The sequence below is a fragment of the Cavia porcellus genome, unplaced genomic scaffold (genome assembly GCF_034190915.1).
Source record: "Cavia porcellus strain 051 isolate PalLab524CR breed Dunkin Hartley unplaced genomic scaffold, mCavPor4.1 scaffold_31, whole genome shotgun sequence".
Classification (NCBI taxonomy): domain Eukaryota; kingdom Metazoa; phylum Chordata; class Mammalia; order Rodentia; family Caviidae; genus Cavia; species Cavia porcellus.
Genome location: NW_026947514.1, coordinates 45,358,903 through 45,371,159, shown reverse-complemented (window position 1 = coordinate 45,371,159; position 12,257 = coordinate 45,358,903). Strand labels below are relative to the sequence as shown.

Here is a 12,257-nt window from a genome sequence, read left to right as displayed (position 1 = left end):
CCGCTTCCAGGTCTAGGCTCAAAAGCTCCGCCCCACTTCCGGCCTCCGCCCCCAGGCTCCGCCCCTCGCCCTGGTGTCCGCGCGGAGGCCTCTTCTAGAAGTCGCTCGGCTCCCTTTGGTATAGCTTAGGGTGCTCCATGAGGGACCCCCAGGGCGCAGAAGATGGAGGGCGCGCCAGCCATTCCCCAACTACCCCCCCATGACGCGAGCACACCGGCCCTCTCAGTGGTGGACATGCACACAGGCGGCGAGCCTCTGCGCATCGTGCTGGCCGGCTGTCCCGAGGTGCTCGGGCCCACGCTGCTGGCCAAGCGGCGCTACATGCGCCAGCACCTGGACCACGTGCGGCGCCGGCTGCTGCTCGAGCCTCGGGGCCACCGGGACATGTACGGGGCGGTGCTGGTGCGCAGCGAGCTGCCCGATGCGCACCTGGGTGTGCTGTTCATGCACAACGCGGGCTACAGCTCCATGTGCGGCCACGCTGTGTTGGCCTTGGGCCGCTTCGCAGTGGACTTCGGGCTGCTGTCTGCGCCCCCCGCCGGCGCGCGCGAGGTCCAAGTCAACATCCACTGCCCCTGCGGACTGGTGGCCGCCTTCGTGGCGTGCGAGAGCGGCCGCAGCTGTGGCCCAGTGCGCTTCCACAGTGTCCCGGCTTTCCTGCTGGCCTCAGGTAATCGCGGGCCCACCCTGGGGTGGGGAGCGCGGCCTAGGGCGCTGCTAATTTCATAAGCTTCGCGCCCTGCTGGAACCCAGGCGGCGCCGCTAACTCCCGCGGCCTGTTCTCACAGTTAACCAGAAGGTAATTCCAGATCACTGTAAGCAGCCAATTTACCGGGGTTCCAGGCTAGCCCAGAATATTCTTCGTAAACACCTGAGCCCTCCTAACAAGCTACTAAACACTGTCTCCTCATCTGTCAAAAGTGACTTTCACTTCTCGAAAAAAAAATTAAATAAAAATGAACCAAGCAACTCATAGGTGAAGTCGTGGATGTAGCTGCCCTTATTCTTTGAAGCACAAGAACATTTCCTAGGTTCAAATCCTAGGCACTCTGTGCAGCCTTCCGGAAATTAGCCTCCCTGAGTCTTTTTCTTAATTTATCCTATTTCATTGTTGTTTGCTTTTGTCAGGATGAAATGCGACTATGCAAGAGTCTGACAATCTTAAAAATATATAGAATGTATATATCAAAATGAAAAGATAGCAGAATGTAGAGGATTGTATACCCCTTAGCAAATCACACCATTAGAAGGTTTTGGTGGATTGCTTAGTACAGATCCTCATGCATCGTGTAAGAAGGTCATGTGTAGAACTGTAATCCTTACAAAAAAGGAGATCGCTCCAGCCGATGACATGACACCTGGTATGTGGTCTCCCTGGGCTGTCCCTCGAAAGGGCTGAATTCTAGCATAGAGAATACTATAGTATTGCTGACTGGAAGTGAGCTAAGAGCTGATTTAGTTCATCCAGGAATGGTGGTGTTATTCCTTCAGATTATCATGCCATACAGACATTCAGTTAGAAAGTTGATCTTGATCTTGCATGAAGACTTGGCTTCCCAAATTAACCAGATTATGAATGACACTGGTAGAATAGGTGTTTGTCACCGCAGGTTGCTGAGACACCCAAGTTGGTAAACACCTCTGGCGAAATTGGTACCACTGTCCCTTTAGGAGACAACAGTGTTACATTCAGATTGACATCTGAGGGAGTCAGTTGATGTGTAGGATTTGTCTTAAGAACCGCAGCAGTTTAACTAGCATGCTTACCCATTTTCCCCACAAGCAACTCCAGCAGGTTAGATTAGATGCTATAGATGTTATGCAGATTGACTACTGGCTTCAAGGTCACTTCAGTACTGGGTGGTTTAGGGCAGGGGCAGCCAACTCCTTGGGCAGTAGTTCTGAGAGTGTCACTGTGTGGCAGTGCAATGATTAGTGGGCATTTATGATCATCTAGCTATTAAGGTAATAAAAACCTATGTTCTTTACTTCAAAAATACATAAAAGTCAGGGGACAACATTCATTCAAGAGCAGTGCTCTGCCTTTTGCTCAATGTCAGTCTGTAAAAGGAGGGTTGCTGGGTTCAGCTCCACTCCACTATGATAAAATTCGAGCCCCTTTGTTTTAGTCACTGTATTCCAAGTATTGAGAACAGTGGGTAACATGTGAATGCTTGTTGAATGAGTACCTAAATACATGACAGTTATAGATTATGCTTATTGACAATATAGATGCCTGGTCCTCTTGACAATCCTATTCCCATTGAAATTAAACTTTATCTTAAAAATTAATAGATGGAAGTAACTTTGATGGACATGTGGTCCATTTTGAAGAGGAAGAAACAAAATCAGGTAGAACACTTCACCCAATTACCCACTCTAAGAAAACCAGAGCCTGAGATTTTAGAGTGGACCAGGAGAGTAGTGGTAGACTCAGCAATCTGTTCACCTGAGCTGGCTTCCTCACTGTGTTGGCCCCTGGGATTGGCAGCCAGTGCACAGTTCAAGTGCATAGTCAAAGATGGACACAGTGGGGCTGGGGATTTAGCTCAGCGGCATAAGCACCTGCCTTGTAAGCAGGCAGTCGTGGGTTCGATCCCTGGTACGATAAAAAGGAAAAAGACAAAAAAAAAAAAGTAAAGATGGACACAGGTGGACCAAGCCACAGTCTGTTACTCATGTCCTGAGATAGGTGCCGATCTATAGCATACCCACCAGAAAGCCTCAGCTTCCACATTCCAGTAGTCCTTAATTTCCATCTACTTGCCTCATTCTCTTTTCATTAAACCTGCTTTTCATGTTATAGTGTTACATCTGCATCAAGACAGTCTTTTTTTTTTTTTTTTTTTTTAACAAAGATTATACCCAGAGCCTTTGCTCTGAACTCCATCCCAGCTTTTTGAGGCAGGGTCTCACTAAAACACTAAGTTGTCTAACCTGGGCTAAAACTTATAGTCCTCCTGCTTCAACCTTCCAGAGCTCAAGGATTACAGATACAGGTATGGGATACCACATCCAACATTTTTGATCCAGTGTTGCAGCTAAGATCTGCAAACATTAATTCTTCATCATAAACTTACTCTATTTTGACACATGATGTATTAAAAGGGCTTCTGTAGACTTGTCTCTAACTCATAGCATACTAGAATCTTCATGTGATTCAGAGTGGAAAATCAGGTATATGAGAAAAGTTTTCTGCAACTTGCGACCCCATTGTGTCCTGCAGTTGACTCAGCATCTTCCCTTCACCCGCTTCCTGGTAATCTACGTGAGTGAAGGATTTTTAAGAGTCAGCAGTGCATTGGAAGGAGAGGCCTTTGGCCTCTGCTTGCACAGCAAAAAGCCAAAGTCCTCCTCTGCAGCCCTGCCCTCTCCCCTGCCTCCACTCCTGCCTGGCTGCCTCTACTCCGCACCCTCCTGTGGTGCTGGAGAGTCAGCTCAGGTCTTTCTGTCATCAGGTGGCCTCTCTCCCCAGTCCAAAGGAAGTCTACCAGCCAGTAGGAATATTTCTCCCTCTAGGACACTTGTCTTTCCCCTGCTTCCTCCCTGGCCACAAGCCTCTCCCTTAGACAGTGACCACCAGGGTGGTACCTTGTGGTACCACAAGGTGGTAACCTTGTGCTGGAGAAGAGGAAGAGAACAGAATGTGAGAGAAGTAAAGAAAGAACATTTTAGCGTCCTAAAATATATCCAGGCCCAGTCCTTTGGAAATGCAGACTGGGGTTGCAAATAGCTGACCTTCAGGTACATTTCCCGGGTGTAAGGGGCTCAGATAAAGCTCCCCTCACCAAATGATGCCATAGGAGCCAACTGCTATACAGTAGCTTTTCCTGAGCACCTACTTGAAGGACATTATAGGAGATGATGGCAAATAGAAAAATGTTTATGTACAATTTATTTAGAAAAGTTATTTTTAAAAATTTTGTTGTGACATTAGAACTGAAGAAAACGTGTTGTAAGAAAGAGTCAAATGCTACCTTAAACTATCTCTAGTGGTTCAATCAGGGACCTGTGTATTGGTTGCAGTTTGATGTCCCAGGACTTCTGTGTAGTACCTCTCTGATGTTGTCTAGAAAGGAGTCTCAGGGAAAGTAACAAACACAAACAATTGAGAGAAGGTACACAGATGTTGTCTAACTTACACAAGCATCAAGGTGCACCTTGCTGTCGTTTACCTGATGCTTACTCATTTAGAAAGTGGATTTCTACTTCATTCCTTTTTATGACAAGAAAATGACCCCCAGAATAAACATATTAAAAATACTGTGAATTTTTACTAAAATACTGAAAACTTATTTCCAAACACTCCTTTTTAGATCTCACAGTGGATGTTCCTCGACATGGAAAAATCTTGGTTGACATCGCATATGGTGGCGCATTTTATGCCTTTGTTAATGCGGCAGATTTAGGGCTTGATGTCTGTTTGGCAAAGACAAAGGACCTTGTGGATGCTGCAAGTGCAGTGACAGCAGCAGTGAAAGCTCAGGTCAGTCTTCACACCAAGTGCCCCCACTGTAGCCTGGAACAACGGAAATTATCATGTCTCAATGGAAGTGATATATGGCACATACGAACTTCTAATAGTACTAGAAATAGATATTGGTCAGTGTCTCAGGATCTACAGTAAGTCTGCTGGTGAGTTCTAGCTCTGCTGCCTACAACTTTCTTAACCTAGACAAGTTTTGTAATCTCTGTGTACCTCAGTTTTCCCACCCACAAAATGGAAAGTATGCAGTATCTGTTTTTAGGGTGTTGTGAGTGAAATAAATCAACATGTGGACTTAGAGTACTGTCTGGCCCATAAAAACTGTTCAATAAGTATGGCAGTAAGTGGTAACTATTATCTTGTTAATATGTATATGCTAATATAATTTATGGTTATTTAAACATACAAATAACACATTTCATTAATTTGAAATGTGTTTTGCTATATGTGGTTATTTTTTCGAAAAGCTTAAAAATGATTGTAAATATAGCTCACAGATATTTTCATTAGGTCTGATAAGACTCTTATAGAAAACATTAATTTTTAATTAGTGGATTTTTCTTTTTATGTGGAACTATTTTATCATTGTAACTTCTAAAGCTCTGCATTTATGTCACTTTTCTGTTCCATTAAGCAGACAAATAACAGTTAAAAATTTGGGCACAGTAACCCCACTTCATTTAAATTAAATTGTGAGAGATAGTTGTCTTAGTAGACGGGGTGACTCTGAAGCCCCTTAGAGCTCCAGCTTTCCATACAGATGACAGTTGCAGCAGAACTTGGGTTCTGTTGTTGTAGTGGCGTTCACATCACTGATGCAGATTCAGGGACAGACTACTTGTGGAGTGAGGTGCTAAGGATAATATGATATAACTTCACCTTCATTTTTCTAACAAATATTTGCCAAGAGTTTACTGCATGTTAGACACTGTTACTAATACTGCAGCTCCAAAAGAAGGACAAACTCCACTCCCAGGAGCTCAGTCAAGTGGAGAACAAGCACACCTGCGAACAGGCTGGGGTTGGGGTGCACTACCATGCAAGCGGGCCTTTAAAACCAAGATCAATATGAAGCCCTGCTTAACTTGGGTATAGATAGATTCTCAGTTTTAAGAACTCAAATTGTCCAGTTGTTTTAAATGACAGGTAAATGGGGATATGGTGTATTAATCATAAAAATATATGGAGGAAGTATAGTAATCTCATACTCTCAGGCACTACCAAAATCCAAGAATCATAAACAGGTAGACTTCTCAGCACTCAGGAGTGCTGAGTACACCTTTGGGCCCATGGAGGGCTTCAGCTGCCTGTCGGTGCCTGCTTCAACCCATGTGTATCTGCTCTCAGCACTCAGGAGTGCTGAGTACACCTTTGGGCCCATGGAGGGCTTCAGCTGCCTGTCGGTGCCTGCTTCAACCCATGTGTATCTGCTGACTTCTTCCTCTGACGTCCTTCCGTTTTTCCTTCTAGTTGTTTTTCCTGCCTCAGATCAGAATCCTCATGTTTGCTCACGGCCTGTCACCATCTTTGGTTCCCTTGCTGGTGTGAACTTTAGCACTAGACTCTCACTGACTGATTTTCCACATTCTCCCCTGCAGGCTCCTGAGAATGGCAATGTGCTGTACTTAGCTCAGCCACACCAGCCTGTAGACTGACCATGCTGAGGTCAGGGCTTCAGAGTGAACATGTATATGTATATGTATGTGCGCAAGTGTGTTTTGGGGAATGTGTATAAAACAACAGTTCCTTTAGTAGAGGATATGTTCAGAGCACTTTCCTTAGAAAGGTCTCAAAATATGATAAAAACAATAACTTCCAATAAAATGATGTTTGTTTATCTAGAGAAGGACAATATATATCTAGCAGTTAGTGTCTCACTCTTATATCTGGGAGTGCCCCATCTACATTATTTATAAAGATAAATTTGAATCGGAATATGCACTTTACACACAGTTGATTATTTCATCTGTGGTGTTTTACAGTTTAAGATTACTCACCCGGAGAGTGAAGACCTTGCCTTTCTATATGGGACTATATTAACAGATGGGAAGGATGCTTACGATGAGGAACCAACCACCAACATCTGTGTGTTTGCAGACGAACAGGTATTAATTACTGGAACAGTTTGCAGATGCCAGGACTGTGCCACTAGAATTTCGGAATGTCCTTGTCATCATTTGTTCCTACCCAGGTTGACAGAAGCCCCACTGGTTCGGGAGTGACAGCCCGAATTGCTCTGCAGTATCACAAAGGCCTTCTAGGCCTGAACCAGCCCAGGGCCTTTAAAAGCAGCACAACTGGTTCCATGTTCACAGGCAGCGCCGTGAGGGTGAGTGCTTCCTGATTCCTGGGTGTGAATGTGTGTGCTGCGGGAATGGGGAGGCCGAGTGTGGGGTACGATTCTGCACTCGGCTGTCAGGAGGGGATTTTGAAGCAGGCCAGTAAAACACTTCCATTCATTTGTGTCTTGAACCCTGGGCATCCCCCACGTGCTTTACATGGCTCTACAAGATGAGAACTGTGTTAATAGTGCAGCTAAAACACTGCTTACCTTCTCCTTTTCTTTCAAGAGTTTCAGTGGCATCCAAGAGGCCACAGGTGGGTGGTATTTCCAATTGAATGCAGCAGCAGATGTCAGAATCCAGCTGTCTTCTATGAACCAGCCACGCAAGGGGCTTGTGAACCTGTGAAACAATGCCACTTTCCTGATTAATTTTTTTTAAATAAATTTATTTTCACAAAAATATTTTTTATTAATAGGTAATAGGCTTATTTTTTAAAGTGAAGTAATGAACAAATATATGTAATTCATAGTGTAGTAAATACTGATAATAAAACTTACAAGGACTCTTAGGACATCTTCAAGTTTTAAGGTATAAAAGGGTCCTGAGACTAAATGGTTTGAAAATCATTACATTAGTTTGGAGGTTCTTGTTTTTGCTTTTTTTAAAATTCTACAAGTGTTTATTTTATGTAATACGATGTAAAGCTAAGAAAATTGAAGAAAGTGGATTTTTACAATGGAGTCAAATATTAAGTGTTCTAACTGAGCTAATTAATAAATCTCATGGTAGTAAATAAATTTACAGACAATTAATTTACATTAAATTAACCTACTCATAAAGAGTCCTCTAAGATAGCAGTCTATCCTAACAGGTGTGTTTTTAAGGCCTCCTCCTTCCCTCCCACATGCTGCTCCTCTTACCTCTCTTCATAGTTAAGAGGGCATCATCACCAGTACTTCCAAGCCACAAATTATGATCATATTTAACTTATTCCTAGTTCTTTACTTACTACATTCATTGGTCAACGGGCAAAGTCTTTCTGTATTATGCTTTCTTCCATCTTTATCAAAACTACCTAGTGACTCCGGGTTTAATCAGTGAATCACGATTCTTTCTTAATAGGTTTCTGGGTTTCTAGTTCTTCTTTCCTTGCTCCAGTTTGTCCCACATTTTACAGCTAAATTTATCTAAAATAACATTTGGCTATATCACTTTCCTTAAAACCCATCATTCATTGGCCATAGGATTAACCCTTGGATTTTTTCTTAGCATGACAAAAGAGTACAATTTGTACATCAGGTATGCACATATGCAATATTGTGATAGTACATTCTCTTCATCTTTTCTCAGGAAGCAAAATGTGGAGATTTCAAAGCTGTTATAGTGGAAGTATCAGGACAAGCCCATTACACAGGTACAGCAAGCTTTACTGTAGAAGATGATGACCCACTGAAAGATGGGTTTCTTCTAAAATGACTTCAGCAGGACTCTTAGCAGATTTCCTTCTAAAGTAATAATTACTTGTAAGTAATGCTTTCTTGAAATTATGTGCAAACCAATATCCAGTTATTCATATAAGCTAATTTTCATTCTTTTTAAAATACTATACCATGGCTAAATAGAAACTTATTATACCTCATATTTGCTAATATATTTTGGTACAAATATCACTTAAATCTAGCATGTAAAGTGCCAAAAATTCAGGAAAATTTTCTAGTTATTAATATATTGAGTAAAATTAAGATCTTTTAAAACATTACTCAATGGTAAAGATTATAATGTTTTGTTCTAAAGGTTCTTTGAGTAATATCTGAAATTGTAGTCACTCAACAATGAACTTTACAAGTTCATTATTGTCATTATTTTAGTGTTCTATTTTGAGAGGAATAATGCCATCTAAAACAGCACTCAAAGAAATGAAAAGGTACTCAACACTTAGCATGAACAACCGGGAAAGAGGGGTGGAGCAAACTGCTTTCGACTGGCATCATTCCAGCAGCAGCAGGTGTTCTGTATGCTTCAATACCAGCTCCCACAGGTACCGAAGAACTGTAAACTTATTCTGCAAAAACAAACTAGCAATCTGCATCTTTTGCTACCTCTTTAAGGCTTTTCATGAAAGGTTGAGAAAAGATCAAACTCAGAGTCTCATGAATGCTAAGCATCTGTTGTACCCCCAACCTCTTTAAGGCTTTTACAAAAGGAGCTGCCTCCTAGTTACTGAAATGCAGGTATGTGGTAAAAATTAATGACTCAAAGGGAATGAGTTACTCTTCAGCTGCATGCTAGGAAGATTTAAAACATGAAAGAAGTGCTTATAGTTAATACTTCTCACTGGTTAATACTTAGCTGTGAGCCTTGATCACTGTTAGTTGTCATAAACCAAAGTACTTACTCTCAGTAGATTCTTAGTGGAGCAGGTAATGGTATTTTACTTCAGAGCATGAAAAAACAAGTTCATTGTAACTGGCTTTGTCACCTGAATGTCAGTATTGACAATTACTAGGTCTGTGGCTTAATTATCTAACCAAAAGAAAAACTATCAAGTTAATATTTTGATTTTCCCATTATCAAAACATGTTATACTGCTTTTTACTCAATCTTTATAAAATTCAGTGACAAAATCATTTACCTCCAACAAATGACAGTATCGCTAAATCACCAAGTAATTTTCTACAGATTAGATTTGCTGTACTTTTTTAAAAAAATAAAATCAGAACCACTGTTCTCTCAAAGTCTTGTATCACATTAATTTGAAAAAAATATGTTGTTCGTAAGTTAGATTTTATAGCATTTTATAATGTGCCATATCCACTCTCTCCACTTTAATGAAGTACATGTGATGGTTGACTGATTCGTGTCAGCTTGAATAAGAGAAACTCAACTAAATTGTCTCAGCTGTTCTACAATCTATGGTGTAGAAGACTCACCTCAGGGTGGCTCCTCACCTGGATGCTGTACAGGGGAAATGAGGAAGGACAGAGTTGCTTCTGATTCTTTGGAGGAGCTCCAGTCTTCGCCTGGCCTTTGGACGTCATCTCTGGGCTTTCAGCACAAACTCTTCAGCCTTCCATCACAGACCCACTGGCCTCCTGATACAGACTCACACCAGACACCACAATGAGCTCCAGACCTTTCACTGGAACTTCTGGTCTCTAGTGTGCAGACACCTTGCACACTCTTCCACATTTGACTCTGTGGGCAGCCACTGTAAGCCGAACATGTAAAATTCTTACACATTCATGTATGTTGTGTGGTATCTGTTTCTGAAGTAAATATTTATGAATACAGTGCATATTAGTATCCCATAGCTACCCAGACGGGAGTTTTATCCATTATGTCACGCAGAATTGTCAGTTCTTGATGATAAAAACAAGCAGATGATTTTTGGCTGGTTTTATTACTTTTTGACATTCTCCAGAGAGCACAAGGAGGATCAGCCTCACTGGGGCCCGGCCTGGCCCTCAGGATGTTCTGTGTTGTGTCAATGTCTATTCCATTGTACAGGTGAGGGAGATGCAGGTCCTACCTGTTAAATAACTCTCCTTAGGGCCTTCTGGAGATCACAACTCCGATATTTTCCTAGTACACTTCCTCACAGATAGGACATCCAGAACTCACTCAAGGTAAGATACTTTGGTGAAGATGTTATATTTTTCTTGAACATTAAAAGATGCGTATCACCTAAACTCTTTCTGAATTCTAGTCTGAGTCAGAGTCTAAGCCCTGCCATACAGTGAATCCTACTCTATATGTCACCATGTCTCTTGGAGTGGAAACTCTAGGGACATGAACTCCCCTCTGACCTCACCTGTCTAGGCAGTCACACAGCCCTGTTGGTCCCGCCTTCTAGACCAGTGACAGCAAAACTTTCAGAGACCAAGTGCCCAAACTGCAAAGTGCCAACACTGCAGTTCAAACTGAATGTCTGATGCTCAGTGGCTGAGTCAGCTTGGTTCGGGTGCTGACAGAGAAGGCTCTGCATGTGCACTGCAGCATTACGTGTTGTGGCTTCACCACCACCATTCCAGAAATTGCTCCTCTTGACTCACTGGTCTCCACAAGGGCTTCACCTCATCAGCTCAGTCGCCTTCCTCTTACCAATTTCTTCACCCAAGTATTTAAACAAGTGCCTCCCAAACAGAATGAAGCAAACGTCCCTGTCTCTCCTTACCTTGCTGTCACCCTAACCCTGTCCCTTGGTATTCCAGCTTTCAGACTTCTTCCTGTGCCTGCTGGGTGTGTTTCATCACTCTCCATTTACACTTTAGCATCCATAGTCCAGGTTCTGCCTCATCACCTGTTGCACACTGCTTGACCAGATGTCCAATCTGATGTCACTGTGGGGTTTATGGAATCCCCAGTGGGTGCTGCAGGAAAGTGGTACAGACCAGAGTGCCCTTGGTGCTATGTTCACCTGCAAAGCCTCTCAGTGTGACCCCTGGGGCCACTGGTTGGGGCCTTAGAATGTGGCAGTCCCCATTCACAGCCACTGGCACTGCAGTTGTATAGACTGTGGTCCAGCTCTCCTTCATCATGCACTTCTCTTCCAAAGCCACTATTCCATCTGGGTGCTTTGTGTGATAACTCGGACCCTGGTATAAAATCCAAGGAAGCAAGAAATTAAAACTTGGGAAGCAGAGGCTTTATTTCTAGGCCTGGTGATGAGTCTCCGGAAGCCAATTTGGAGACTGCGTACCTGACAGCTAAAAGTCAGGGCTTTTATCTTGTAAATCCACAAACAGCTGCAGGTCACACAATGTAAGGAAGGGGATGGGGGTGTGGCGCAAACAGAAAGGGCGATTACACGTCTTGGGAAGGGCAAGATCAGGTGAGGGTTGTGCTAACAAGCAAGGCTCCCTGCATACAAGCAAGTTTAGATAAGAAGAAATCTTGTTTTTCTCAGCAAAGAATAGAGAAGTCTAGCAGCAATTAACAACCTTAGTTACCTTACTTTAGCACCACAACTGTTATTTGTAGAGGGCAACAATGGTTAACATATCAATTAGGTAAGATTTTACAATTCTTTACAGAGGAGAGCATTGATTAACATATTAATCCTTTACTCAGAGGGAAAGGAAAACACACATTTACAGTAAGGCCAAGTTACAGGTATTGCTATGATATAAATGAAGCTATTTTTGTGAAGAATGTACAATCTAATACAATCTAATGCAATTAACACAATTTGTGACCGGGCCACCAGCTTTGGCGCAATAGTTAGGGTGGCTTAGGTTATAGTTATAACATTTATTATAATATAGTTAGGTTATTTTTATTTATTTATTATCATATAGTTAGGTTATAACACTTTGTAAGGCCCTGTTGCTCACACATCAGTGTGTGTAGGAATCACCTGGGAATTAAAACAGCAGGTTCTCATTCATTAGATGGAAGTGGGCTCTTTCTAACAAGCTGCTGTAGGGAATATAGAACTTTCTAACAACTCTCTTTTCCTTACCTGTTTTGGCCTGAGTTGTTCAGTT

General features: G+C 42.5%; 1 protein-coding gene across 2 annotated transcripts; it reads left to right on the top strand.

The window, feature by feature from the left end:
- The first annotated feature begins 37 nt into the window (after positions 1 to 37).
- On the top strand, positions 38 to 10,460 carry L3hypdh (trans-L-3-hydroxyproline dehydratase). 2 transcript variants are annotated; one of them, XM_003472363.5, is made up of 6 exons: positions 38 to 670; positions 4,317 to 4,486; positions 6,469 to 6,591; positions 6,678 to 6,815; positions 8,122 to 8,294; positions 8,640 to 10,460. In XM_003472363.5, exons 1-5 carry the CDS (start codon positions 163 to 165, stop codon positions 8,245 to 8,247), a joined length of 1,065 nt encoding a protein of 354 aa, XP_003472411.1. In that variant the 5' UTR covers positions 38 to 162; the 3' UTR covers positions 8,248 to 8,294; positions 8,640 to 10,460. The 2 variants fall into 2 exon arrangements, with proteins under 2 accessions (XP_003472411.1, XP_013010796.1); XM_013155342.3 differs by having other exon boundaries at positions 8,122 to 10,460.
- The last annotated feature ends 1,797 nt before the right edge of the window (positions 10,461 to 12,257 follow it).

Coding starts and splice junctions, on each gene's coding strand:
- L3hypdh (XM_003472363.5), top strand. CDS start 163: ATGGAGGGCGCGCCAGCCATTCCCCAACTACCCCCCCATGACGCGAGC. Junction 671..4,316: donor GGCTTTCCTGCTGGCCTCAG/GTAATCGCGGGC, acceptor ACTCCTTTTTAG/ATCTCACAGTGGATGTTCCT. Junction 6,816..8,121: donor TCACAGGCAGCGCCGTGAGG/GTGAGTGCTTCC, acceptor ATCTTTTCTCAG/GAAGCAAAATGTGGAGATTT.